Here is a 27,484-nt window from a genome sequence, read left to right on the forward strand (position 1 = left end):
AAAAGAAAGTGAGAGACTTAATGAGAGAGGTTACAATTTAGATGAGAGCAGCTGCAAAGAAGGAAAGAAAACACAGGGGAAGTTAGACAAGAAACAGGCATTATGAGATAAAAATTACAAGGAGAAAGAGAGAAGTGATATCCCTGAGTGCCTCGGTGGATCCTGTAAACAGGTAGGTGTTACATACTGCAGCTGCTGCAAGGCAAACAACACAAGGGCTTTCTGCTTGTGTGTCTGGTTGGCTGATTTCTAAAAGTAAGCTGATGTCAGTCAGACCACTCTTTCGTTTGTACTTTTCTTAGAAACTTGTACCGAAAAAACATGTATAAGCATGTGTGTGTGTGTTTGTGTGTGTGTGTGTGTGCTTGCTGGTATGTAATCAGTATCTCTTCTGCCTTTGCTGTTCAGACATGAATAATCGCTCCATTGCCTGGTGGCTGAGACAGATTGGCCTGTCCCAGTACACCAAGACACTAGAGAGGGAATATTACGGTCTGGAGGTATGTGAATGTGCAAAATGCATCTGGATATCTCTTCTTTCTTTTGTTCTGTGCTTTAATCTTCACAATTCCCAATTTCTCTTCATTGCTTTCTCACTCTCCCTCTTCTTGTTGCTCCCGAGGGCTTGCTGAATGTGACGGATGGAGAGCTGAAGGATGCAGGGATAGAGGATGCAACACACAGAGAAACCATCCTGAGTCAACTTTCAAGGCACCGAGAGAGACTGGACCCTCACTCTGGTGACACTCACTGGCCACATGCAAGCACATGCACGCACGCACGCACGCACACACGCACACACACACACACACACACACACATACGGGCTGGACAATAATTCAATAAGTCGTTAATTCAATGTTTATCAAGTGGATAAATTTCATATTGCATCCAAGGCTGGATTACCAACCAGCCACAGCAGATAAGTGGGCCCCAGAGCCCCAGATTTCACAGATATAAAGACTTTTGTGTAATGTAATGCATAACAGTGGATTACAGTTTATTACATTGAACATCAGTTTGAATACCTTGAATATATTTGCAGTATTGTGATATATATCGATATCCTGGCCTTGGTACTGATACTAGTGCTGGTACAGTATCAGAATTTTGGTACAGATTACAAAACAATAAGTATTTGATCCCTTATTTTGAGTCTGTAGTCCGCTATCTCAACAACTATTGGATGAATTTCTATCAAATTACATGCAGACATTCAGGTGCCTCACAGTATGAATTGTAATCACTTTGATGGTCCCTTAACTTTTCTTTCAGTTCTATAGGCAGGTCAAAATCTGACCAAATACCAACAAAACTAATGATATTTCCATCACTCTCAGCTGTTATTTGTGTTCAGTTCTAATTACAATTAGACCTGCTTGACATCAGCATGTTAACACTGTGATTATTAACATATTAGCATTTAGTACATACTCACAGAGCTGCTAGCATAGAGAGTCTTGTTATTTTTAGATGCTTAATGCTAACGTTGTCTCAACACACACATCCGTGGAATGATTTTTATTATATTGTTTAAAATTAGTCGTTTTGATTTAAAACAGAAAGTAAGAACAAGTAAAGAGGTTTATGAATATGACCAGACATTTGACACCAGCATTCAGTGCTTGATACTTTTTCATACTCTGTGTTATGGACACATTTCAATCAGGAAATTAAAAAGTAATTAAGTCACCCAGCCATATCTATTATTATGATTACATGTGCACATGCTCACACACTGTGTCACAACACAAAGATACAAACTCATATAGTTCCTGTTAAGGTGATGAGCAGACTATAAGTTTTATTTGCTCCTATTTTATTTATTTTTTTACAGCCGATTCTGTTTTCATGCTCATCCTGGATATTATTTTATTCAAGATGTTCACATGTTCAAGTAAATATGTTTCTGTGTTATAAAACAAACCTCTTATCTTTTCAACTTACATTTAGCAGTGTCATGCTTAGTGTGACATTTTGTACAAGCTGGTTTATCAAGTCAAACCATTAAACTAAACACTAAAATGTATTCTTCTTACTCCTTAAGAATAGAGTAGTTGGTTATTATTAGTATTGGGGCCGGACAATTATTAGAAATATTTTAAATAGCAATGGGGTCAAGTGCAATATCCAAATTGCAGAAGCTACAATTTTTTGATAAAGGTCAGATTTGTGATAAAACAGCATTATAATGAAGTACTGTAGTACTGCAGAGATGCCCTGGCCTACAAATGTTATTCTCCAGATGTAAGAAAACATGTTTGTTTGGTAAAGACCCCAACAAATGTTAAATCCTCATGATTTTAATTTTTTCAGGGAAAATGAAACGTGTGATGCCAAAATCATCATTGCCACTAATAGTAAATCATATCACAATCGTAATATCTGTCAGAATAATAGCAATAAGAGGTTTTTACAGCTAGTCTGGCTCTATCCAAAAGAGACTAAATCCATCAGAACCTCTAAAGCTCAATAATTAACACATTATATCTTGTTTCTTTCAGCTTTGTATTTAATGGACAGACATGAGAGTGGTATTGATCTCTTCTTCTTTAGCTCTCACAAGAAAGCGAATATGCATATTTTCCAAAATGTCAATGCTTTTCTCCTTTCAGGCATGCAAATAGAGCGCAGGGTGAGCCGAAAGTACTCCCTGGGATCGTCTATGGATCTGGTGAGTCCACAAAGTTGTTAGTACACACTTATGATCACACCAAACTGCAATAGCTCCTCAGAACAAACGACAATCAGAAGCTCCAGGACGCATACTATTTGGGTCTTTACCATTTCCCTTCAGGTGAAGCCGGGGAAGGATTTGTTTCGTCAAAGTGTACTGCCCCGCCTCCAGCGCGCTGATAAAAAACACCGCCTTTCCGCCTCCTGCTCCCAACTCCGCCCCCTTAACGAGGACAACGCTATCAGTGAGACAGAGCGCTGTCAGGGCAGCAAACACAGGTAAGCTGAACCCCAGTGTGTGTTGTGTATGTGTGTGAAAGAGTGCAGTAGTGATTGTGTGTCTGTGTGTGTGTGTGTGTGTGTGTGTGTGTGTGTGTGTGTGTAGATCCACTTTCTCTAGGTTGGAAACTCATGCTTGGCTAATAATTAACTAGTGCCTCATGAAATGTATGTCAGAGTTTGTGAGGTGAAGTAGGTGCACTCAGCAATCAGTCATCTATAAAAAGACAATGAATGAAGGTTATAAAATAACATCATGATCTAACTTGATTTACTTTGATTGACCAGGAGAGCAGCAACTTTTTGATGACTAACACTGTAAACAACACACCTTGGGACTTTGATATTTTTGCCACACTTCCCCTCCAGTTAGAGGTGAAGGACTGAGTGACAAAGGCCAGTGGGTGTCTTTGTCTAGGCCTTTACACAGAAGAAGGTTTTTGTAATTTGGGTGAACTGACCCTTTAAAAATATTACTGCTTTTCTAACTGCTTATTGCTCAGTGGTGCAATGAATCTGAATGCTTACCAGTTTGTAATATACTTAACTCTTAAAAGGTCCAGTGAGTGACACTTTAGGAGGATCTATTGGCAGAAATTGAAAAATTAGGTATGTTTTCATTAGTCTATAATCACCTGAATATAGGAATTGTTATGTTTTCATTACCTTAGAATGAGTTGTTTTGTTTAATCTACAGACACCGAGGGGCGCCTTTAATGGAGTCGAACAGCTATGTTTCAAACACTGGCTGTAGTTTTGCATCCACCGTAGTTTCTCCTACAAACTTCACAGCCTTTCATTCTCAGTTAGTTGCAAATCTGCAACTTCACCGCTAGATGCAACTAAATCCAACACACTTGATCCTTTAAACGGATGATTCACTCATTTCTTACTTACTCAAATTCTCACTTACCTCTAATTGGTTTCTAACCATGCACATAGTTTTTGTTTTATCTGGTCTACCTGCTTGAAAAAAACAGCGATGTAGTGCAGTATCAACACTGTGACGATCAAAATGAATCATTTAAACAAATCAATTTCCAGTTCTACAAAAAAAAACTATGCAGAACTATATAAAAAACCTATGAGGCATTTTATTTTTTATTAAAGCAGCTGCCAAACTCTATTTTACTGAACCCCAAGTATGTACTGTGCATGTAAGGTGGAAAAAAACATAAAAGTCGCAGCAAAACATGATCAGGACAACCCTACTTTTGACTGAGCCCTTTGTCTTTCCAACAAGAAATGTTAGTGACTTTGTACAGAGGCTCTGGTTTAGGGCCCCCCTGACACCTTGGGCCCCAGACCTGTGCCAGATGTTATTTTTAACTGCACATAAACCCAAATTATCTCCATGGCAAGATACAAGAAGAGGTGAGTGAAACAACACCGTATGTCCCCTTTTTAATCTCTAATCTAGTTGTAAAGGTTGTTTCTTTTAGAGATTAGTGGAGTTAAATCCAAGGTGAAATGCACATCTAGGTTAATCTACAAGGATATTCTCTTTAAATACAGTCTTACAGCTGACAAGTACTGTAAGTGCATAAATGGAGGCTGTCAAGTTCAGGCACATCCACACTCAACAGTCTTAAAGAGAGAAGAAAAAAAAAAAAAAAAACATGTAGCAAATAGTTCCGGTACTCGACTGTGATTGGCTGAAACACATTTGAAAACCAGGTAAAATAACTAATAAACATATTAATGCGCTATCCCTGGCTTGTCCATGTGGAGGAAACATCAAGTTAATGTAATCAACAGATTCTTTTTTAATTAATTTCTAATAATTTGTTTGTGTTTTTGTTTATTCCGACCTGAGAGTGTGTGGGCAATAATTTACAGTGTGTGTGATTTAAAAACTCAGTCAGATGTGAGGAGGAGAAATCATCACCATATGTGGGATCGACCCTCACATTCCTCTCGGTACAGCTTCCTACCGTATAATGCTGCTTACTGTCAGCCAGGTGATGTGATAGCTCGGCTTGAGTCGGTATCCGTGGAATGCCGGGAGGATAGCGGTGTGTCTGCGCACCGGGTCCTGCCCCGGGGGGCGGAGGGCGGAGGGGGCGGAGAGGAGGAGGGCTCCGGGGGGAAACTTGTAGGAACTCGTCCGAAACTGCACACGGGAGGAGGGCGAGGAGAAGAGGAGAGGAGGTGGTGGGTGGGGGGGGTACTGGGAGGGACTCGGAGCAAGGAAGGCTTGAACACTTTAACTCCACAGCTGTTGTTTGGTGGTGGAAGTTTGGACCACAAACCGTAAAACATGTCCGGGACGAGGGGGCTGTGAAGCGGACTGACAGGTAGGACCGAACTGCGCAAAAGTTAGTTAAATAACGCGAGAGTAAGTTTTTTTTTTAACCGTTTGACAATTGGTTTAACGTGTGTGTGTTTGTGTGTGTGTGTGCGGTGCTTTTTCTAGACGTTTATTTATACTTATGAGACATGAAGCTGTTAAAGCGATACTTTAATCTTTTTAAATAAAAAATAAATAAATAAATAAACCGTCGATAAATACTTTACGTTACTTCTTGCTTACCTGTAACGTTACGTTAACGTCAACTACCTGTTGCTCAATTTTGAAGCACTGGCACTCACAATATGTTCCGAGTGAGAACAAACGAGGCCAATTAGCTATAAGTAATTAGACTACATTACTGTTAGCTATAAGCTTTGAAGCGTCGGATTATACAGAGTAAGTGCTGAATAAGATAGTTTGAATCACAGTTACATGTGGTGTCAAGTTGCATTTCTCAATAGTGGCTCTTGAGCACATTGCACAGGTGTTTCTGTTGCTACCTGGGCCAACGCCCCTCAGACAGGATGTTACACCTTCTTACCTCATAACAAAACTGTGATTTATTTATCTGTGTGTGTCAGCATGGATGTTTGTTTGTGTTATGTGCTACAACAGTTGCCATTTTATTAGTTGCACAACTCTCAGTAGCCAAATGCTATTTTTATAAAGGTTATTATGTTGAGTTTTTTTGTTTAAACTGATTCAGAAAAGGTGTTGTGTCATCATGTTTGTTGCTGTAGTTGGTGGTATTGTTGTGTTTTTAATATAACTATTGGGAGACACCTCTCTGTATAAAGTAGATTTTGTGTATTGTATACTTTTCTATATTATCAAAGACACACACAAAAAAGAAAACTATAAAACCGCACAATACAATCGCAGAATAGTTGTATAGAGCTGAAGCACTTTAGTTAATTGATCAGTTAATTGATCTACAGAGAATTAATTGCCAACTAATCTGATAATATTTTTTCCAGGCAGGAAAGGCCAAACATTAACTAGATCCAGCTTCTCAGTTTTATAAGCTTATTATTTTTCCACACTTTTCCTGACATTTTATACCAACTTTATGTTGTTATATTTGTGTGTTTGATGCTTCAGTGCAATGTTAATAGTTATATTCAGGGTCAAAGCAGGGTAAACAAGTAAACCTTGCACCACTGTTTGTGCACATCCCTCGAGCAATCCCTGAACACATGATTTGTTCCACATTGTTTACGCGTGTTCACACACAGCAAAGAGAGAGGGAGGCAGGCATAGATTTAGATTTGCTAGAATGAATAACAGTTCATGAGATGGCTGGGAGTTATCTAGCTGAGCCCTGTTGCGAGTTATCTGAGCTGTTCATCTGTGAGCTTTGTGTTTACAGAGACAGGAAAGTGGAAGCTTTGGGAGGAAGGAAGGAGGAAAAAGAGGCGGACTATTAAAAGTCGCTCAGTTTGTGTGGTGTTAATTACAGAGCCAGACCTTGGCAGTGGCCTTCCATCCTTGTGTTGTTCATATTCAAAAGAAAAACATGGCACCATCGTCTGCCTCCCTGGGGTTCAGTTTAGTAGCCCCAAATCACCTTTTTTCTCTTGTTTTTCAGCAAGAGGAGGAGTGTCAGCGCATACTTTAGCCAGCTGAAGGTAAGAGGTTAGGCAAAACGCCCTCTTTTGTCTCTCTCTCTCTCTCTCTCTCTCTCTCTCTCTCTCTCTCTCTCTCTCTCTCTCTAGCTACATTATATCCTTCATACATACAGAATGTGAGCACAGAAAACATGCAGAGTAACTATAGTCTCTGCTGGGCTGCTGCTCTGTGTGTTGTAGGTGTTTGGTGGTCGGAGAGAGATGGAGTCACTGAAGAAAGAGCTGGAGGAGGAGCTGAAGCTCAGCACTGAGGACCTGAGGAGCCATGCTTGGTACCATGGACCGCTGAGCCGAGAGGTACTCAATAAACCACGCTATTCTTGCTGAATTTACACAATAAACATATTTATTCTTAATTAAAGGAATAGATTGAATATTAGTTTGGAATTGCTCATTAGCTGTCTTTCGAAGCGTTTGATGAGAAGATCAATGCCACTCTCACCTCCTATACGATTAAATATTAAGGTGGCGCCAGCAGCTGGTTAGCTTAGCTTAGCACAAAGACTTCAAACGATGGGAAGCAGCTAGCCTGGCTCTGTTCAAATGTAACAAAGTCTGCCTACTAGCACTTCCAAAGCTTACAAAAAAAGACTTCCTGGAGTCTTGTTGTTACTGCAAGGTTGCCAGGCAACCAGAAGAGACTCAAGGAAGTCACAGCTCCCAGCCAATAAATTGTCCGGCACATATCCCCTTGTCGTTTTGTCGTTTTTCTACTTCGGTTTATGTATGGATTTAAAAATAAACTAAAGTAACTAACTGAATATAACGGGTTAGTTAGTGAGCTTTAAAGGGGAAAGGCAGATTGTGTTACCTTTGGACAGAGCCAGGCTTGCGTTTCCCCTTGTAGCCAGTGTTTATGCTTACCTAAGCTAACTGGCTGGTTTCATACACTCAGTTGCCAGTTTATTAGGTACACAAAGTTAAAACTAATGCAGTCAAATACAGTCCTGCAATAACTCCTATTTTCATGAAGCTTATTATATTGACCCACTTAACCGGCTGACTTGTCTCCAGGCTGCAGAGTCTCTGCTTGAGAGGGACGGAGACTTCCTGGTCCGAGACTCAAGCTCTTCCCCTGGTGACTACGTTTTGAGCTGCTTTTGGAAGGACGAGCCCATGCACTTCAAGATCATACGAGTGGTTCTTCGTCCCAAAAAGGTGTGTCTATGTTTTATGTGAATCATTGTTAAAATTATTTGAAACCAATGCCAAACATTCGCTTTTTTCTGTCTTATATCAGTGTTTGGGTTTTTGAGTGTTGGTTGGGCAAAACAATTAGAAGACGTCACCGTGGCTTCCTGAAAGTGGTGATTGTCATTTTACACTATTTTCTGACATTTTGTAGACCAAACGATAGTCATATAATCAGAAAAATAACCTCAAAGTTATTCAGTCTTTAAATAAGTTTAAGCTAATTTATCTGTCTGTTAAATATGATTGAAGCCAAGCTAGTACATGGTCCGAAGCCCACCCATTTCTTAAGTCTACATCACATCATCAGGTCATTAACGACTTTCAGCAGGGCGGTCTCTGTGCTGTGATTTGTTCTATAACCAGATCGAAGTTGCAATTGTTGTTAAGATGAACCTGAAGTTGATTTAAAAAAATTTTTCTAAAAGTTTGCCAAGAAAAGGTAGATGAGTCTGTAATTGTTTATCTAGATTGGATTGGAGAGGTTTAACCACAGAAGTTTTGAATGCTGCGGGGGAAGATGCCTGAGAGTTTATATTTATTTTGTTATGTAATGCCTTATTCTTTGAAAATATTTGACATTTGTTTTATATTGAGGGGTACAGATGGGTGAAAATTTAAAGGAAATGAGAATGAGAAATATTACACATACAAGACATGAGGGGCCATTGAGAAGTTTGATGAGAATGTAAATGATGTGAATCAATTGAACGAATCGGAGCATGGAGAGGGTTCCAGAGACCAGGAGGTTTAGCTTTATCTTCTCCTTTAAATTGTCATTCATCTGTCTATGTAATACTCTGTCTACCTCTTATATGTAAATTGTGTCAAACAAAATATTCAATAGTTCTTTAAAAATAATGCAGACGAGTAGAACAGTACCTCTAACCTAGGCCTCAAAAATGATCATAAGCTGAGTCACAGTTTTTGCTGACACAGCGTCAGCTTGATATATTATATGTGTGCCTTCATCTGTGCGACAGGGCTACTCTCGGGAGCTGTTCCAGTTTGAGGAGGATCGCTTTGACAATGTTCCCGCTCTGATACGATTCTATGTGGGCGGGCGTCGACCCATCTCCCAGGCCTCGGGCGCTGTGATCTTTCACCCAATCACACGGACCCTTCCTCTGCGTGTCATCACTGAGCGACATACGGAGCCCGGCAGCAGCAGCAGTAGAAGTGCAGGGGGAGAAAAACACACTGAATCCAAGAAAAGACGCAGCTTTAGCTCTGCACACGCTGATACACTGCAGGTTATCAATCCACTGCTAAGGTGGGAATAAATCAGTTGAAATGTAGTGTAGTGCACTGAAACACAATGCATATACACGATACAAGTAAATATGCTGATGGCCTTTATTGTTATGTGTGCAGGAGTGGAAGTCAGCCTGCTAACTTGGAGAACGTGGGACGGAGGCCTTCACTTCAGTCTGCACAATCTGACAGCAACCTGCGAACTGGTACATTAACATAAACATGCAACCTCTACATACATACGTCTGTCTGACCCCTAATGTCCCCTGGATGCAGCTCTGTCACAATCCATTGTCTTTCCAGCCACTGCTGGTGAGCAGAGCACCTTGCTTGCAGCTCATTGGGCTCTTCTTTCCAATCCTCTGTCTTTACATACCATGTCTGATTTGCCAGAGAAGCCTAACACTAATCTCTGAAGAAGGAAATTCACTTGTGAATGTATATTCAGGCTAATATTTACAGTTGAAATGTGTTTCTTTCTTTGTCTACATGGACATACCACTGCTCAGGAAACACAGATACAAAATGAAGATGAGACAACACGCTGTGTATAGTTCAGCAGAGAGCCAGCTGCCAGTGAAACAGCCGACGAGTTATGTTCAGCTGGCTACTTTATTAGTTTTTGATTCTAATAAAATAATTTTGATTGAAAACTAGTTTTTACAAACAGCAGCCTCCCCTTCAAAACAACTCGAGCATGATAACAGAAAAACAAACAAACCTATCTGTTGTATGTGTGCGCTCAGCTGAGAGGTTGTGTCCTGCTGAGTAGAGAGTGGAGAGTTGTCTTCAGTTTTGACAAATATTTGCAAAATAATTTATATTAAAAAGAATTGCATTTACTTGCACAGACAGGGGGCATCCTCATTAGACAGGCTACTGTGGAAAACACCGGTGGCAGCAACTTAACCATTGTGAAATAAGCATTAAAAAGTCCACTGAAAGCTAATATATATCACACACATTTATGGGTTTAATGAATGAACTAATTAATTATCTTTAATTACATTGCGCTGTTTACAGCAGAGCATTGCATTGCAAACACACTAAAACGGGCAATTTTGGGATTAGTGAGTAGGGAGTCATATTTAAAGGACAGCCTTGTTATGAGAGTGGCCTGTGATTGATGTGTGACCGATTAGAAATGATGTTCCAATCAGCTTGCTGTCTGCTGATTACAGCTGTGGCTTATGACTTCCATGTCCTGCATGAACTGACGCAACGCTTCATTACTTTAAATGAGTTTAGTTTAAAGTACTGCCACAAAGGATCTGTTGCCACATTGATTATAAATGAGCTGCAGAGTTGTTTTCAGTATGCCTGTGTAAAACACAATAAAATCAGCAAAACAACTCTAAACAATGCTGGATATGTGGCTCCATGTCTAAAATACCCACAATAGACATTTGTGGACATTTGAACCATGACACAGACATGAAGCCTCCAGTGGACTATTTGGGGTCAGCCTCCTCTCCTCCATGGTCAGCCCATATTGTATTTCCAGAATTGATTTGAGAAGGTATAAAAGTGTAGAGCAAAACCATCATCAACACACATAGAAAAACACAGAATCCTTTTGTCACCATGTTGTGTATCTGTGACTCACCCAGGCGCCCCGCAGAAAGCTCAGTCAGAGGACACTGGCCCCGCCCCAATCTCTCCAGTGTTTCGCACAGGCAGCGAACCTCTGCTGAGCCCACGACCACGACACACACGGCCCTCCCATCCAGGTAAAATGCACACACACTTACTTACTTATTACTTCTTTTTCTTTCTTTCTTTCTTTCTTTCTTTCTTTCTTTCTTTCTTTCTTTTTAGTCAGATTTAAAAAAAATAAAAAATAAATTATTTGTCAGAAACCTGTTCGGTGAGCAGTAATTGCTACCTTGACACCAGAATGGTTTCAATAATGGAATAAGATAACAACATAGACCCAACACAGAAAGAAGCCATTGTAACTGGGTTGAGAAAATGAGTGAGAGAAGAAAGGGTGGTTATTAAAAAAAAGTTCTAACTTTATATGCTGCTTATTTAAAAAAAAAAAAAAAAAAAAAAAATGGCGAGCATCTCAGCACCACTCTAAATTAGTTCGAAGTGAAACATCAGCAATGCATTGCTAATTTGAGCATATTAGACAGGGCCGTGGTTACCGTACCGACACTGAGTTAATGTCCTCAATATTCTTCTGTGAATTTGTGGGTTTTAGCAACCACAGGTCATTTACGACCATTTGGACCCATTTCCCCACCAGAATTGTATTCCTGGCCGCGTGGAGAGGGATTTTAAATTACATTTAGACCTTCACGTTGGGAAATGAAATGGTAATGCTTTATTTTAAGGCTGTGTGATTTAATAGTCATTTCCTATAGGAAGTTTCTTGGCAATAACTAATCTGTTCAGAATCAGTTTTCAGAATTAACTGTTACAGGAAATTCCCCTATGATCTCAGTATTTATATTATCCTCATTATGGCCTTTGCATTTGATAGAAAGGGGAACTAGTTACAGCTCAGGGCCAAATTGTGGTGGTGACAACATCTTGCTGACTGTGTTTTCTGACTGTTTCTCTTGGACCTTTCTGGGTCTCTTGTGTCTTTAAATGAGACTGTCAATGACACACAGACACACACGCACATACAACTCCCTCCTCTGTCCCTGCAGGTGGTGGCGTAACTTTGCGAGGTTCAGATGGACAGCTGCACTCCAGAGCTCCTCCGAAACCTCTCAGGGTCTCTGTTGTCTTCCCCAACGCCGTCCCTCCCCCACCCACAGACCGAGACTATGACCCCTCTTCTTTCTACGATGAGCTGGTGGTCCAGGTAAGGAACCCCTCACAAACCGCTCACTGCTCAGTTGATTGTGATTTTAGCTGTAAAATGAGTAAGGCTGTCTGTAAATGTCCACTTCCTGTTGTGTCCAGGTGCCACAGTCCGGACGGAAGGGTCATGTGGACCGACTGCGTGCAGAGGAGAAGTGGCAGAGCCGGGCCCGCCTCACAGAGACTTCCTTTGGCTTTCTGGAGGCACAGAAAAACGAAGAATCGGTGCCGATACTGCCGCAGAAGAAGGGGGCAGAGGAAGTGGAGGACTGGCATTTTGAAAAGCCACATGTTTGTATAAATTCTAATAATATTATTATTATTATTTCTTTAATAGTTAGTCAAAGTTTTCACATTTGCTTAAATTAATAAAACGGTGTTTTAAAGGACTACACCAGGGTTTTGTAAGTCTTGTATATTTTATATTGTTGCAGTTCAGATTCATTTTTAAATGCATTTGTCAAACAGAAAGTAAAGTCTAAGTGATTTGTGGTAAATATTCCAAAACATGCAAAGCTACTTTTATGATCCCGAAACAGTATAAGATATAATGCAAAGGAATGTAGTTATTATTATTATTATTATTATTATTATTATTATTGAATATCCCTTAGTTTGAAAGGTTGTGATTAAGAGAAACTGATCAGGATTGTAATCTTAAAATATGTGTAGCTAGCAATGTGAGCTACACTGAAAACCTGCAACCACAGCAACATAAAAGGAAACTTTCCATGTTCTTAAGATCATGTCTAGATGGACCTTTTACTTTTGTTAATGCTGACACATTCCTGAGAGAATCTACGCGCCTGTCCTCATGTTGTTTCTAACATGATATGGCTGAACTGGCTTGCTGAGTTTCTTTTTGCCACCAGGTGTCAGAGTGATGCTGTATGTGACGGTTTATAACAGCTGTCTGTTTGAAAAGTGCTATATACGCTTCTCAGTAATTAACAACTGTCAAATGAGTTGCACACAACTCATTTCACAACAACATTCAACATTGCACACCTACAGTACAACAGGTAACAGCACAGAGGGTCAGTCCTGTACTAATGTTGTAACATCCTTCTTACACCATCACAGGTAGAGTCAGAGTCGTGTTTCCAGTTGGATCACTTTAAGTCGCTGCTTTTGCCAGAGAACAACCGGCCTCTGGAGCCCAGCGTCCTGCTGGCACTCAAAGAGCTCTTCAACCGATCAAACGCAGACACCACCGCTCTGCACATGCTCAGTGTTGACTGCCAGGTAGCTCTCAACAGTCTTTGCCAAGTAGATCTTCAGAATCAATATATGCTTTATTTTTTATGTTTGTACAAAAAAGGTCTAAGATCCTATCAAATGTTTAAATCAAATGCAAATAATAGGCTAAAACTACCCTATTCTGAATGATTCATATAGCTTCAGCCAACATAATATTCATCATGACAAGTTATCATTTGTGTTCGATACAGAACATGTCGCATAAGGCGTATTTTTAAGTTGTAAGAAACTTGCTAAATTGATTCATTCTTATGTTTTTCTATAAAATTAGATTTTTTTATGTCTGTCATTTAAACATTTAACAGTTTTAATAATTACAGGCCCTGGTTTATAGCTTGGTGTTTTTCAGTAAACTTAATAAACCAAACTGCCACAAATCGAGATAATCACTCAAAGAACTGGATGTAGAACTTGAATGGCCATTGATCTGTCATTGTTGTGGTACTGCAGGTAGCACGCATCGTTGGGGTGACTGATGAGCAGAAGAGGATTATGGGAGTTGGATCGGGGCTAGAGCTGGTCACTTTGCCACACGGACACCAGTTGCGACAGGATTTGTTAGAAAGGTACACAAAGCTGACACACTTAAAAATAGAGATGAATAGATACTCTAGAAGAACTGTCTGTCATTCTGCCTACTCTCACACACCTCTAATATATTTATCTTCCATTTTGTAGGCATCATCTAATAGCATTGGGAGTCGCAGTGGACATCCTGGGCTGCACAGGGACTGTGAGCCAGAGGGCAACCGTTTTACATAAATTAATCTTATTGGCTCAGGCCCTGAAAGAACACACCTCCAACCTCTACTCCTTCTCAGCAGTGATGAAGGCTCTGGAGATGCCTCAGGTAGTGTAATTATGACTATGCTTGCTCTATGCAAACTTAGACAAAGAGGAAGCTGGTTTAGGTTTTCAAACACTCTTGGTATGTTTGTGCGTGCAGATAATGCGCCTGGAGATGACGTGGCGAGCGCTGAGGAGGAACCACACAGAAACTGCGGTTTTATTTGAGAAGAAACTCAAACCCTTCATGAAGTTGCTGAACGAGGGAGACGGTGAGTGGTGTTGATAAAGAGAGAAATGCATTACATTACATTCATTTGGCAGATGATTTTGTCTTTTTCAGACTCAGGAGCTGCAGTCAGTTTGTCTCCAATGTAAAATCAAAAAGACTGAGGAATAAATCCATAAATGAAATTTAGCTCGTCTCATCACTTGAAACATTTTCAGACTTTGCACATCTCCCCCTGGAGCCACAAAAGACTTTATACAACTTTTTAACATATGCAGTGGTACTCCCAGAGACCTATAAACAGACTTTGAGATGTAGAATTGGCACACTTTCCCTTTGATAGAGTGAAGTTCTAAATAAAAAAAACCTGTTACTCCAGACAACTGCTATATAAATAGCACTGTGGCCCTGTTTTTAGGTAGTGAATGTATTGCATATATTTTATGTGTACTCTGTGCTCATTTTCTTTTCTCTATAGACTCTGTGGTCGATGGTCCCATAGCCGTGCCACACCTGGTTCCTCTGCTGATGGCGATGGAGGGTGAGGACCCGGTGGAGGACAGTGAGCGAGGCTGTCAGCTTCTCTACGATGTCCTCCAATCAGCTCGCAATGCTGCGCTGCACGCACAAGATTATCAGCAGCACGCACACTCTCTGCTCACAGGTACGCAGGCATGCACAGTAATGTCCTCTCTTCTTTTCATTGACAGACAAAGGGCCTCATGCAAGAACATTACTGTACACTTATCCATTTTTTGGGATGTTTGTTCTCGCAGTTGTATTCACCAAATTCTCTTAACTTGAAAAACTTAAAAATAACTTGTTTTAACCTGATGAATGTCACCTGTTCATGAGGAGGTGTGACTTGCTATATAAGGCTAACTGTTCTGCTCCGTTTCTAGGTTTAATTCACAAAAATATGACCAAAATTGGACTGTTGGAAATTAGCAGACAAAAATGCAGTCAGTAGTGGAGCAGTAGGACCTGAAACCATTAGAAAAAATTGCTAAGCTGCCAATGAGGTTCACCAAAGCAGCAATGTACTGGGACAGAAATGAAGAAATAATGGTTTGACGCCAAAAAGATCTGAAACAAAGTGGTCTATGATTTGTGTAGGAGTTGTCATGTCAAATATTATATAGTCTGTTTTATAAGGAGAATGAGCTCCTGGAGATTGACTTACATAAACACCTTCCCATGAGGCAGCTGCTGGAGTGAGAGGAAAAATTTTCTTTTACTGATTTGTAATTTTTCTTATACAAATCAGTAAATCAAATCAAAAATAATAAAGATAATGGTGTTGAATGTCAAATTGGCGACAATAATATGTTGAACAGAATATTAATTTAGCAAACGTTTATGTGCGAGTTAAATATGCTTATTTATATATCTATTTATAAAGCATTTATAGTACTATTTACTTTAGTTTTAACAACTTAATTCAGATTACAGACTGTACTTCTTAAGTCAAACAGGTGTTTTCTGCCCTATCGAGAGAAGTAGATTTTCTTTTACATTTGTACCTCAGGGAAAATTCTAAGTACAAGAAAATTGGTGATTGCAACAAATTCTCTTGAATCACATCACATATTAACGTCATTGTAAGGATAGAATAAACACACTTGCTCTGGCAGGAAGCACAAAAGTGTAAAGTATTATACTCTAAAACAGTGTGTACATTGTGAAACTGAATGTGAAATTACATAATTGGTGGTATCTGATCCGATCAAATGTTTGACACGCTTCTTGCGCAGGAGGCTGGGAGCTGATCCCCGAGCTGCTGGAGGCTTTCCGGACGGAGTTCGCCCTGCGGCTGTTCTGGGGTCAGTCAGGGGCAGCGGCCGACAGAAAGGAGCGCTATGAGAAGTTTGACAAGATTCTTTGTGTCCTCTCAGATAAACTGGAACCCGTGGAGATCACCCCACAACAACCTGACCCTCTAACCTGAGCCTCAGGGCCTGTTTCTCTAAATTAAAGGTGAAATCAGCACTTTCTTCACTAGGGGAAAATAAAAAGCAGAGATGAAAGTGAAATGTTTTATTTGAGCCTCGGCGTGTTGCAGGAACCAAGGCGGGGATCTCACCCCTGAGATCACACAGACATAAAGAAAAGTTCTTTTTGAGATGTGAGAGACTGTCAAGCAACAACTTAACTTATAAGAGAATGAATTACATCTGGCATGTGCGGGCCCAGGGCAGTCCTTTACTGTGAAAAGGGCTGCGTTGGATTTATTTGACCTTTTCAGGAAATCTGAAACTGTTTACCCAAAAAGTAGCATCTGTTTACTTTTTTTAAATGTGCATTTCTGATACTCCAACACTGTTTTATTAATCCACACCACTTGTTTGATACTTGAGATCCAAAGGACCAACATGAACACTATCAAAACTGAGTTAGTTCCCTTTGTACGTGAACTGCTGCTGTAATGGACCACACTGGAAATTGTGTTTTTAATTTTCAGTGTTTATACTGCAATGAATGTATGTTTATTCCTTTTTGGTTGCCAGTTTTTGCATGTAATATTTCTCATAAATGATATTGTAAAGAACCACAAATGACAATAAATGTTTTTTTCTTTGCACTTTATGACTCAAATGATACAAAAAAAGATGGATCATACAATAATACCCCTAAAATGTCCACTAGTCCAGAACAGAGTGGCAGAGAAAGAGATGGGTAAAACCATACCTGGCCAAACAAGATTTTGAAAGTCCTCCACTCAAACATTTGTTTGTTTTCTTGTTTGAGCTTCATTGTGCAGAATCATGTATGTCCGGAGTTTGACAAATGTGTCTGCTACAGGACGAAAGTTTCTCTGTGCTTTGCCTTAAATCTAAAAACCATTGTCTGTTTACCCAAGAGTGATATGGAAACTTAAAACCTCGAGACCACAAACAAAATGAACTTTCCAGTATAAAGTATTCATAGATTCTGGATTTTATGATGAGAAAGAAGCAGACCATAGAATTGTTAACTAGCTAAATTAAATTACTTTTTTGTGGAAAAACCATATTGGACACATTATTTACAGCAGAGTATTTTTAAAACATGTCTGGAGTGCATCTTTAAACAATTTCTTTTTACTCCTGGCAGTGGAGTGTTTAAGATTCAGCTCCTCGTCTAGTCCAATTTCCTTCCATTTAAACTTGGTTGAACAGGTCATCTGGATTTCAGGTCAGAATAATGACAAAGGTTTATAAAAATGTCCTTTGTTTCAGAGTATTTCAGAAGGCCAATAAGAGGCCTGGAGGCTCAGTATATAAAAACGGGGTTAAACCATGTAAAACCAGTATACACGTGGGAGAAATATAAAAACCATCAAAGAAGAACCAGTTGACGACCAGTTTTTCTACTTTTATGTGCAAAGTTGGAATTAAAAAAGTGAAGACCAGGACTTCCACTTTAGTGTTGCACATCTTATCAAATTCAAAAACACGCAGTTCACCAAGTATGTGTGTCAGTAATTATAACACGGTTAATGCCATATTTTTTACTTTACATTGAACTGATTATTGCTGTTGTGCTTTTCCATTTTTTTTTTTTTTTACCAACCCTGTCCTAAATTCAGAAAAAGACATTACAAAGCAAGTTTCCTTGCAGACTTCACTTTAGTAGGGAAACTAATATATCATATGCAGTTCAAAAGGTTCACATTGCCACTTCATACTGGTCATTAGATCCCTCCATAAAGGGGCTCCAATGTCAGGGATGCCTTTGTTCTGTGTAAAAACATTTTTGAAGGTTATTTGAAGCTAATATGAAATCCCAGCAGGCTGAGTTACTCATATCAAGAGGGCATCTTCTAAAGTCTTTTTAGTATGAAATCAGTGTTTTCATGCTGAGCTGTAGTGGAGGATAGTAACACAAAGAATTAATTTTGTATTAAAAAAAAGAACGTTGGAAGATGTCCACTTGATTAGTCTAGCCGCAGAGGCCTCATATTAGCTTCAGAAAACTGCATTTTTCTTCCCAAAAGGAGAAACATTTGGGAAGTGCATTTTGTTCCCCATCTCTTACATTAGAAGCACATAAGGAAGGGATCTCTTCAGGGCCAGTATGAACAGGAGTGATCACAGCGAGCCCGTTTCAACGTTCATAGGGGAACCTGTGTATTGTTTTAAGACAAACAATAAAAAACTGTGAGCATATCCTTAACTGTGACATATAGAGAATTTATATTTTGCGCACTCCCTCTAGAGTAGTGGTTTTCATCCAGTTATAAGTCATATAACATTACTATGATTTATAAAAAAAACTCACATTATCCTGTCAGAAAAGAGGTTTTAGCAGAGGGCCGGTGTTACAGAAAGAAGTTCAGCAGGTTATTACAAATGGCAGCGGGAAAGTCAAGTTAATGGATATATCGACATAAAGAAATGTAGCATCAGGCTACTATGATGCTGAATATGTTACATGAGTCGTCACTTAACACTGTGACAAAAAGTTCAGGTATACATTCAAAGGTTTGGCTTCTAAAAGAGCTTAAATTTATAAAGATCAGACAGGACTGACAGTCTGCGTTTGGAGACAGCTTCTCCTGCTGCGGCGAGCAGAGACAGGGAGTGTATGATATCGCAATCAGCCTTGATAACAAGCTTTATAATCACTCACTTTCATCTCACTATACACGTCACTGGCTGAGATAAAAGACGTAGAGAACAGCTCCAATTATCATGGATGACTTTGTATTCACTTTTGACTCTTAACTTTCCATCACAAGCTCTGAGAGTGTGTGTGTGTGTGTGTGTGTGTATGTGTGTGTTATGGGCTAAGTTTGACGTATGATGAAGGTATATAGCCCTCTTCTCCACCGGCTCTAAGGACTCTCATCCATCCATCTCCTTTATCCTCCTCCATTATACTCAACAGCTCTCCCTCCGTAATGGAAATGGTGCCCTCGCTGTTGCCTGCACACAAACACACACGAGTAAGACATATAAAAAAGGCTAAAATGGGATCTATTTATGAACAAGTGGAGTGTGAATATTACAGCATACCTTCAAATGTGTACAGAGCCGTGCACTGGCCAACAGGAGTTTCTATGTCGTCGAACTCGTCTTCAAAATCTGTATAGATGTTCTGAGACTGGTCAGCTGCTACAATCCTGAAAAAACACACATCCAAGAAAACAAAACAATTGATACATGTTACTTTCTCAACGTATTCTGCTACACACGTTCACATTTATTGAAATAGGTCAACATTTCGGGAAATACCTTTATTTGCTTTATTGCCAATACTTGATGCCACTGTGTGGGAGTGTAACTGTACACAGAAGTCAAGATTTGGTTCATACCCCGGTTCACGAGTCACAGTTTGGTACAGCGGGGAAAAAAAATCAACTAATGCATAAGGAAGTCTATTAACATTAACATGTGCGAATGTGCATTAGTATGTTCGACATGTTTCCATTCATATACAATAGTGGAGCAACACTGACACACCCTCCTGGTCTCATCTTCAACTCTCTGTCGCTCTTGTAGCTAGTAATTGTTCCCAAACAACCGATGTACAGGACGCAGGTGGCTCTTCCAGCTCCAGTGTTTCATTAGCTTGTGCTAACCTTAGTACATGTTGCCAACGACGTACAGCTAAATGTTTCCAGGCAGAACTCGCATTTTTAGTTTTAATTTGAATACTTAATTATCATCATCATATCATCATTATTTTTAATATATATATATATTTTTTTTATTTCTGTTTGATCAACATTACTGACCATTATATTGTTTTATAAACATTTTGCTGTTTTATCATTATCAGTTCTTTTGTGTCGTATTTCATAATCTGATTGGTTTTATTGCTATCTTTTACTATCTTAACTACTCATCTTTCATTGTCTTATTTAATTAACTTGCTAGCTTATCTACACTGTTAGAAGAGGAAGAGAGAGAGAGAATAACAGCACTGTCCTGCTGCATATCTTCATGCCAGTTCTGACAAACTGTGATTCAAACAATGCAAAAAAGTACAGATGAATCACTTGTAGTTGCAAATTTCCTTCTAAATATTGATTACATCCATTATAAACAATTCTAGTTAATTATATATTTAAAATCTCACTTAAGGATCCCTTCAACTGTTTACAACAAATGTAATCTTCAATTCTCACTTTCTACTGAAATGTGTCCACTGTAACATTGATGTTGTAAAACATTGTCTAACCCACAGTCAGTCTGGTATCCATATTATATTCATTTTTTTCCAATAGAGCCTCCTAAATGTTACACACACGGGTCCTTTAAAAGTAAGCGAATGAGTGTATTTCCCAAAATGTCAACCTACTCCTTCAAATACAGGTCTTACCCATGTTGAGTATTGTTGTTGATGGTGTTGGAAGATTCATCTCCTCCCACGGCTTCTGCCAGCCACGTCTGTGACGAACCAGCAATAGATGTCAAGACTTGCCCAAATGTACACCACTGTAATGTGATCTGTCATGCACACGATATCAGCATGTGTACGTGTGTGTGATAACCTCATATTTGGCGAGCTCTCCCCTCAGACGGCCTATGTTCTGGGCCGTTTCTGTGATCTGAGGCTCCAGACTGGAGGGGTCTCCCATCTGTGGATTCTGCTCATACACACCCTTCATCTTCTCCAGTGCGTCACTGAGGTCAGACGGAGGGAGGAAAGGGTTATTGTTTTGGAATTGCGAGCACTCATTGAGGAAGTTTCTCTCTTGTGCAACACTGCTGATAAGAACAGGAGGGATGGGTAGATGTGGAAATACATGCCATACTACTGTTTATGACATTAGTGAGGTCAGGAACTATTGAGGGGTGAAAAAGCCTGGCTCGCAGTTACAATTTATCCCAAAGGTGGTGGAAGGGGTTGAAGCTGGGGCTCCCCGACAGTCAAGTTCTTCCACACCAAAATGGAAAAACATTTCCTTATGGACCTGGCTTTGTGCACAGGGGTATGGTCATTCTGAAACAGGAAACATGTAACTGTTGCCACCAAATTAGGAGCACACTATTGTCCAAAATATCCCTGTATGCTGCAGCATTAAAATGTCCCTTCATTGAAACAAAGTGCCCAAGTTCAAACCATGAAGCCTCAGACCTGAAGTATGTTGACAACTTTGGTCATACGTATCTCAACTAACATTTGGACATGACTGTCACCTGAGAACTGTGAGAGACTTGATTTGGTTAATTTATTTGATAATACAACAAATTAAAGGCACAACGTATATGGGAGTCCTATATTGACACACAATTATCTGCCAAAGTTGAAACTGCTTTGGTAATTTCACATGAGCGATGTTTGTATCTGTGTTTTTACTGTATCTCTGCTCTTTTACCACGTGTTTATTACAGTTAGTTAGGATTGTTACTTATGTCACAAGACCGCTGTTAATCAAATCTGATCAGACCACAGCAACACAGACCAGACAAAGCAGATTAGCTCAATGTTAAACTCTTAATAAATAATAATTAGGGGATTTATTTTCCCAAACCTGAACTTTGGTTGCTGCTAATTTAGTCATGGATATTCATGCTTAAATACTTCAGCAGCTTTTAAGAATGTTTTTCATCTCTGCAGTTTCCAAGATTTCCAATTAATTCAAGCTGAACTAATTAACCAGGAAATGCACTGATATTTAAAAGTAGAGTTGCTCCAAAAGGGACACCGGTATTGTTGCTGTTTCAAAAGGTTGACCTCCTCCTGATGATGGTTTTAAAGTAAATCTAAAAGCTTGAAATTGCAACAACAGATCAGTATCACTTTATAATGTGAAAAAGTTAAACGTTATAATAATGTTTTCACGTTATTACAACACACATTATTACAGGAAACTTAATTTTTTATATACTATTTATAACCTCAAATGTTTCATGTTATAACGTGATAACTTATATTGTTATATTGTGTCGTTTTGGGTTAAAATGGTTCCCATCAGATCCGAAAACATATCCAGAAATAATGTATTTTTGTGTAAAATTCAGGTCACATTAGGTGTTACCACCACATTAGGTCCAATCTATGCTGCCCCAAACAACTTCAAATGATCACACTAAACACCATGAATTAAAACTAATACTCAGCTGCATATTTCTGATAGTAAAATGACAAAACAGAGTAAGTCTGTGTTTTCAGGCCTTAGAGATGCCCGTGCTGCTGTCGTCACCTTTGGTCCTGCGCCTTCTGCAGATCTTTAGTGATATCATCAATCTTCCCCTGCAGCCTCTTCTTCCTCTGCTCCGGAGGAAGGTGAGAGAAATCTTCTGCAGCAGGGGGCTACAGACACACACACACAATCCAAAAACACACACAACAACTATTCTAAGCATCATGTATACAACAACTTTATCAAAGCTCACCACCAGATGTCACTCCTCCTTGTCTCTCTTTCCCACCGCTAATACAACATCTACACACAGACCGACAGATTACTGCAAAGAAACTCAACAATAGAGAGCCACATAATTATTCTGTCAAGGACACAAACTTGTGATGATTTTTTATTAATTGATTTAAATTCAATTCTAAGAGTTTGAGACAGAGTTCCTATGTTGAGGAGTCACAATGTCAAAAGCACAATCAACTTTAGTTCTTATTTTTCACCTTTGAAATGCTAAAATATCTTGCTATTTTGCTGACTTCTGCACTAATTTGAGCTAAACTAGCACAAAAAGCAAGGATGATTTTCTCTAAATCCTAAGTTAAAAGCAGAAGCCCAGTTTTTACAATAAACTGTGAGTATTTCTCCAAAGTATAGGAAATTTGCTGTTGCATGGCCAGATACCACTGGAAGTAGCAGGAAAATATATATTATTGTAATGTGGATGAACTGACCCTTTAAGTTTAAGCTACAAAGACAATATGAAGTACTACACATAATGATGTGGAGCTGTTTTGTAGTTTGGATAGTTGTGGTTCTGCTGTCAAATGAAATATACATTAAACATTGTGCGCAATATCAGAGGCTTGTTTGTTGTTCTCAATAGAGGGAATTAAAAGTTAAATATCAGTATGGCATCACAGAATAAAGACTTGGCTCTCTGGTATTCAGTTTGAAGAGAAAGTTAATACTGTTCCCTGAATAGAAATGTAGTCCCCTGTGCCATGAGAAAAATGAATTTTATTTTGTAAATTGAGGAGTAACTGCACTTAGGCAAATAATTTTGCCGCTGACCACACTCAGCTGTGATCACTGATGAGAATAAAGCCCGGTCACATCTGCATTTAAACAGCAAAATGTCGCAGAAAATTAACCTCATTATACTGGAATTGGAGCAATCAGTGGATTTGATCACTCATATATTACCATTACATCTGAGTCACAGCGCTGAACATCCAATTATCTGAAAAAAGAATTACCCGGCTATCTTGGAAAGGCGAACAAGGTCGTTCAATCATCTAATATTTTATATTTTCAGACACAGTAACATGTTAATACTTTGTTTGTGTTCTGAGTAAAGGCGTATGTCATTTCTAATTAGATGGATTAGGAAATATAGTCATAACTTCAGAAACAGGTCAACAACCTTTTTTGCAGATGGAATATTTTTTCTAATCCAGGTTGTTAGAAGAGTCTCAGATCATCGAGACATTTTGTTAAACAAACTTCTGGGTTTTCAGAGATGGCTGGGTAATTATTTTTTTGTAAATGTAATGGTAATACGAGAGCAGCACAAACTGACTAACTAGCCAACTAGCTTGCTAACAAACATTTTTCCCCAGGAACAGCGCAGGCTTTGAAGCCAATTTGACATAGTGGCCGAACCGTGTAATTACAGCCATGGCATCCGTCACATGACGCATACTGGCCCAAAAATCTGGCTCATCTGGGTGAGTTCTTTACAGTGGGAAGTGGCTTTTTTTTTTTTAACGCTGAGAAAACAGTGCAGACAATGTCCTTGTTAAAATGGATTAAAAAAATGCCAAAAGATTTAGGGTTAGGGTTATGTTGTGGTTAGGGTTGTGCTGAATTATGGGTTTTTGGTCCAATTTAGGCACTTTCTCAAAGATGTGACCGGGCCTTTATTCCCTCCATGTTCCCCATACGGGTCAGTGCAGCATGAGTTAGAGTAGAGGTACTCCTTTAATAGTATTTGAAAACAATCCAGCACCAGAATACTGTTATTTAAGCACCTTTTACGTCTACCCTCTATGTAACCATAATAAGTGTTACCGTGTGCTTTTCAGCATGTGATATCTGGACACAGAGAAAGGGGACATTCAGTATCAGATAGGTATACAACAAACACACCTCATGGGAAACACACTTTTACATTAACAAGCATGGTACACTTTACAGGTAGTCTCAAGGCAACTGTCTTCATTAAATGTTGGAGTTTGAAGTCAAACTGTTAAGTTTTGAAAAGAAAAAAACAACAACTGTATTTTCAAAAACTGTTAAAACTTATTAAAGTATAAAAACAATTTAATATTTTTAATTGCAACTATTTAATTTTCAAGCACCCAAATAATGAAAAACAGCTCACTGAATATGTTTTGAAAACCGGATTTTTTGTTTCTAAACCTCAAAAGATTTAAGTTTTTCTAAAGACGAAAAGTAAATTATCTCAACAGAAGATTTAAGATTGGCAAAGCGTGTTTTAGTTCATTCAAAAACGTTTTAGTTTGACTAAAGACTGACTGAAGACATATGCCTTGAAATTAAGAGTTATCTCAACTTCTCTTTTTTAACAGTTTTTACTAAAGCACAGTGACAGAATATGAACGTCAAGATGTAACAGCTTTTTTTAAATGAACAGCATCAATGAGACATATACAGTACATGAGGGGGGGGGACCTGAGCAGATGTCGTCACTCACCGAGTGCTGTTTGTGTAATATCTTTAAGGTGGAAATCCTGGGTTTGACAGAGCGATTAAACTCTCTCAGACAAAGAGAGAGAGGGGAGTGCTGCAGCTTGGAAAGGTGGAGGGAAAGGGGGTTGCTGCCCGGCGGGAAAGGGGATGGGGGAGAGAAAGACGGAGGGACGAACTGAAGAGAAAAAAGACAAGGTAGGAGGAACAGGGAGCAGAGGAAGAGAAGCAAAGGAAAGAGAAAATTAGAAGAAGAGGGAGTCAAAAAGAGGATTTCTGTAGTAAAGTGGATAGAGAGTTAAAGAGAGAACAAGGGGTGTTTTGGGGCAAGTCTGTGCAGCACAGTGGAATTAGAATTGGCCCCTGAGGGCAACAGGGTGGCGGGGTAAGACATGAGTGGAATGTGTGCTGAGTTTCATGTGTGTGTCTGTGTGCGTGTGTGCGTTTTAAAGCATTGTTATGAGATCGTGTGAGAGTATTTTAAACTTCTTCAGCAATCAGCAGGACCAAGATAAGGGAGCTGGTTTGTGCTCACTGTATGTATTTGACAGCTGAAGTTCTTTAAAGCTGTCTTCAATGTCTTCTAAAGCTCTCTACAATGTTGTCAACCCTGAAAAATACAGGTTTGTCCACAGTTAGCTGTAACATGACACCTATTAGTGTACTCAGAAATGTTGATGCAATTATTAACTGAAATTAAAACAGTTATTAAAAGGATAAGTCTGGTCATATTTATGTTCTTATGGCAACAAATCCTACTAACAAAGCCTGATACATCTTATTCCTCTGAGCCACACACTTCTATTGTTTGTCCAAAAACGATTAAAAACACATCAGTCAGCCACACTGTTGCACTGGGTAACATGTTTCTTTCTTTAATCCACATGGGCATTGTAGTTCATCGGTGCCATAAAAAAATCCCTTGCATGCAAAATGTGTACCAATCCCTGACTGAAAATAGTCCCTAACAGATGCATTATTTACTCCTGTTTGAGGAACGTTTGCTACAAACTGCAGCTGTTGCTGTTTAGAAATAACTGTGTTTTTAAAAATTAACTTCACTCTAGAGATTAAATGTCTGAAAGCACTGAGGTTGAAATAATACTTTGTTGGTTTTGGTCTTTTCATGGAATTTTCTGACAATAAGAAAAATATACAATAATAATAATAATATACCTTTTAAGAAACAATCATAATCTGCCGGTGTAATTGTCACCATTTAACACTTACATTTACAGCTTCCTATAACTATAAAGTATAATATACAGCAAAAACAAAGCAGTATTGGTGATGGTGCCACATCCCAAAATTATATAACAATATCAAGAATAAAGCCACCTGCAGACTCAATAGAGTAAAAAAAGATTTATCGACTATAAACTATGATGTTTCGACATTACCTCTTCATCAGGTAACTCAGTGTGTGACCAAGATGCAGGTCTTGCCCTATTATCAGTTACATATTGCATCTTATTAACAATGCTGATTTAAACACTAATATGTATAAAATGAACGTGCGTCATGCAATCAAATGTAAACTGGAGTGAGTAAATAAGTTATATGTAATTATTTAAATCAGATTTGTGAACATTAAACCATTTTATCTGTGTTTTTAGAGTGAATTAAATTTGAGAGTTTTTTACAGGTTTTAATTTCAACGTTAGAATATGTCTAAGGCTTCAATTTAAAACTGTGAAGCACTCTCATAATAATCATAACTCAATTATATGAGTGCTCATTATTGTTTCCAGGCAATACTATGTATGTTGCTTTTATTTCAAAATAAGAGCACACAATGTTTCAAGAAAGACTACCAAATCAACCTGCGTCTAAACAACCAGGATATATGGATTAGAAATTATAATTTTAGCCTGATATTAACTTGTTAACCCAGATTAGTTGAGCCACATTTGGAGAACAGGGCAGAGAAGACTTTCAGGTTGTCTAATGCAGAAGCAGAGGAGCAGGCAGAGAGGGGAAGGGCAGTGTCCTTGAGACAAAATATTCACTTATGCAAACTCAAAGAAGAAGAAAATCTAATGTGTGCAAATTTACCTTGTGCTTCTTGCTGAAAGGCCAAAGCTTGGCACGCACTTTGGGTGGGTTGAGGCTGGAGTCAGAGGTTGCTGGTTTGATTCCTTGGGTGTAGTCCTCAAACTCCACATCTGCAGGCCGCTCAAAACCAGACTTGTGCTGCTCTATGAACAATATCGAGTCCTGCAGGGAGACAAACAGTCCATGTGGGTTCAGAGTTACAAGCAGGTGTTCAATCGAGACCAGCCGGTAGTGGA

The 27,484-nt window shown here is 39.1% G+C and overlaps 2 protein-coding genes across 5 annotated transcripts in view; one reads left to right on the plus strand and one right to left on the minus strand.

Moving 5' to 3' along the window:
* sh2d3a (SH2 domain containing 3A) lies at positions 1-16,994 on the plus strand. Of its 3 annotated transcripts, XM_051386587.1 has the most exons (19): positions 1-172; positions 409-500; positions 623-740; positions 2,616-2,674; positions 2,798-2,955; positions 6,837-6,876; positions 7,057-7,173; positions 7,891-8,034; positions 9,051-9,340; positions 9,442-9,527; positions 10,932-11,051; positions 11,982-12,139; positions 12,241-12,429; positions 13,222-13,383; positions 13,849-13,964; positions 14,077-14,248; positions 14,345-14,456; positions 14,892-15,077; positions 16,168-16,994. In XM_051386587.1, exons 2-19 carry the CDS (start codon positions 411-413, stop codon positions 16,359-16,361), a joined length of 2,511 nt encoding a protein of 836 aa, XP_051242547.1. In that variant the 5' UTR covers positions 1-172; positions 409-410; the 3' UTR covers positions 16,362-16,994. The 3 variants fall into 3 exon arrangements, with proteins under 3 accessions (XP_051242547.1, XP_051242550.1, XP_051242548.1); XM_051386590.1 differs by lacking the exons at positions 1-172; positions 409-500; positions 623-740; positions 2,616-2,674; positions 2,798-2,955 and adding an exon at positions 4,999-5,252; XM_051386588.1 differs by lacking the exons at positions 1-172; positions 409-500; positions 623-740; positions 2,616-2,674; positions 2,798-2,955 and adding an exon at positions 5,110-5,293.
* trip10b (thyroid hormone receptor interactor 10b) overlaps positions 16,979-27,484 on the minus strand; it is a 22,482-nt gene continuing 11,976 nt past the window's right edge. Inside the window, exons 9-15 of one of the 2 annotated variants that reach the window (XM_051386628.1) lie at positions 27,249-27,410; positions 24,555-24,578; positions 22,548-22,657; positions 20,892-21,024; positions 20,720-20,787; positions 19,411-19,517; positions 16,979-19,320 (exon numbers count right to left, since the gene is read on the minus strand). In XM_051386628.1, the coding sequence (XP_051242588.1) occupies positions 19,175-19,320; positions 19,411-19,517; positions 20,720-20,787; positions 20,892-21,024; positions 22,548-22,657; positions 24,555-24,578; positions 27,249-27,410 (750 nt within the window). In that variant the 3' untranslated portion in view covers positions 16,979-19,174. The remainder of the gene's footprint in view (positions 19,321-19,410; positions 19,518-20,719; positions 20,788-20,891; positions 21,025-22,547; positions 22,658-24,554; positions 24,579-27,248; positions 27,411-27,484) is intronic. The other variant, XM_051386629.1, reaches the window with a different exon arrangement.

Source organism: Dicentrarchus labrax, unplaced genomic scaffold (assembly GCF_905237075.1).
Source record: "Dicentrarchus labrax unplaced genomic scaffold, dlabrax2021, whole genome shotgun sequence".
In the NCBI taxonomy this organism is placed as follows: Eukaryota; Metazoa; Chordata; class Actinopteri; family Moronidae; genus Dicentrarchus; species Dicentrarchus labrax.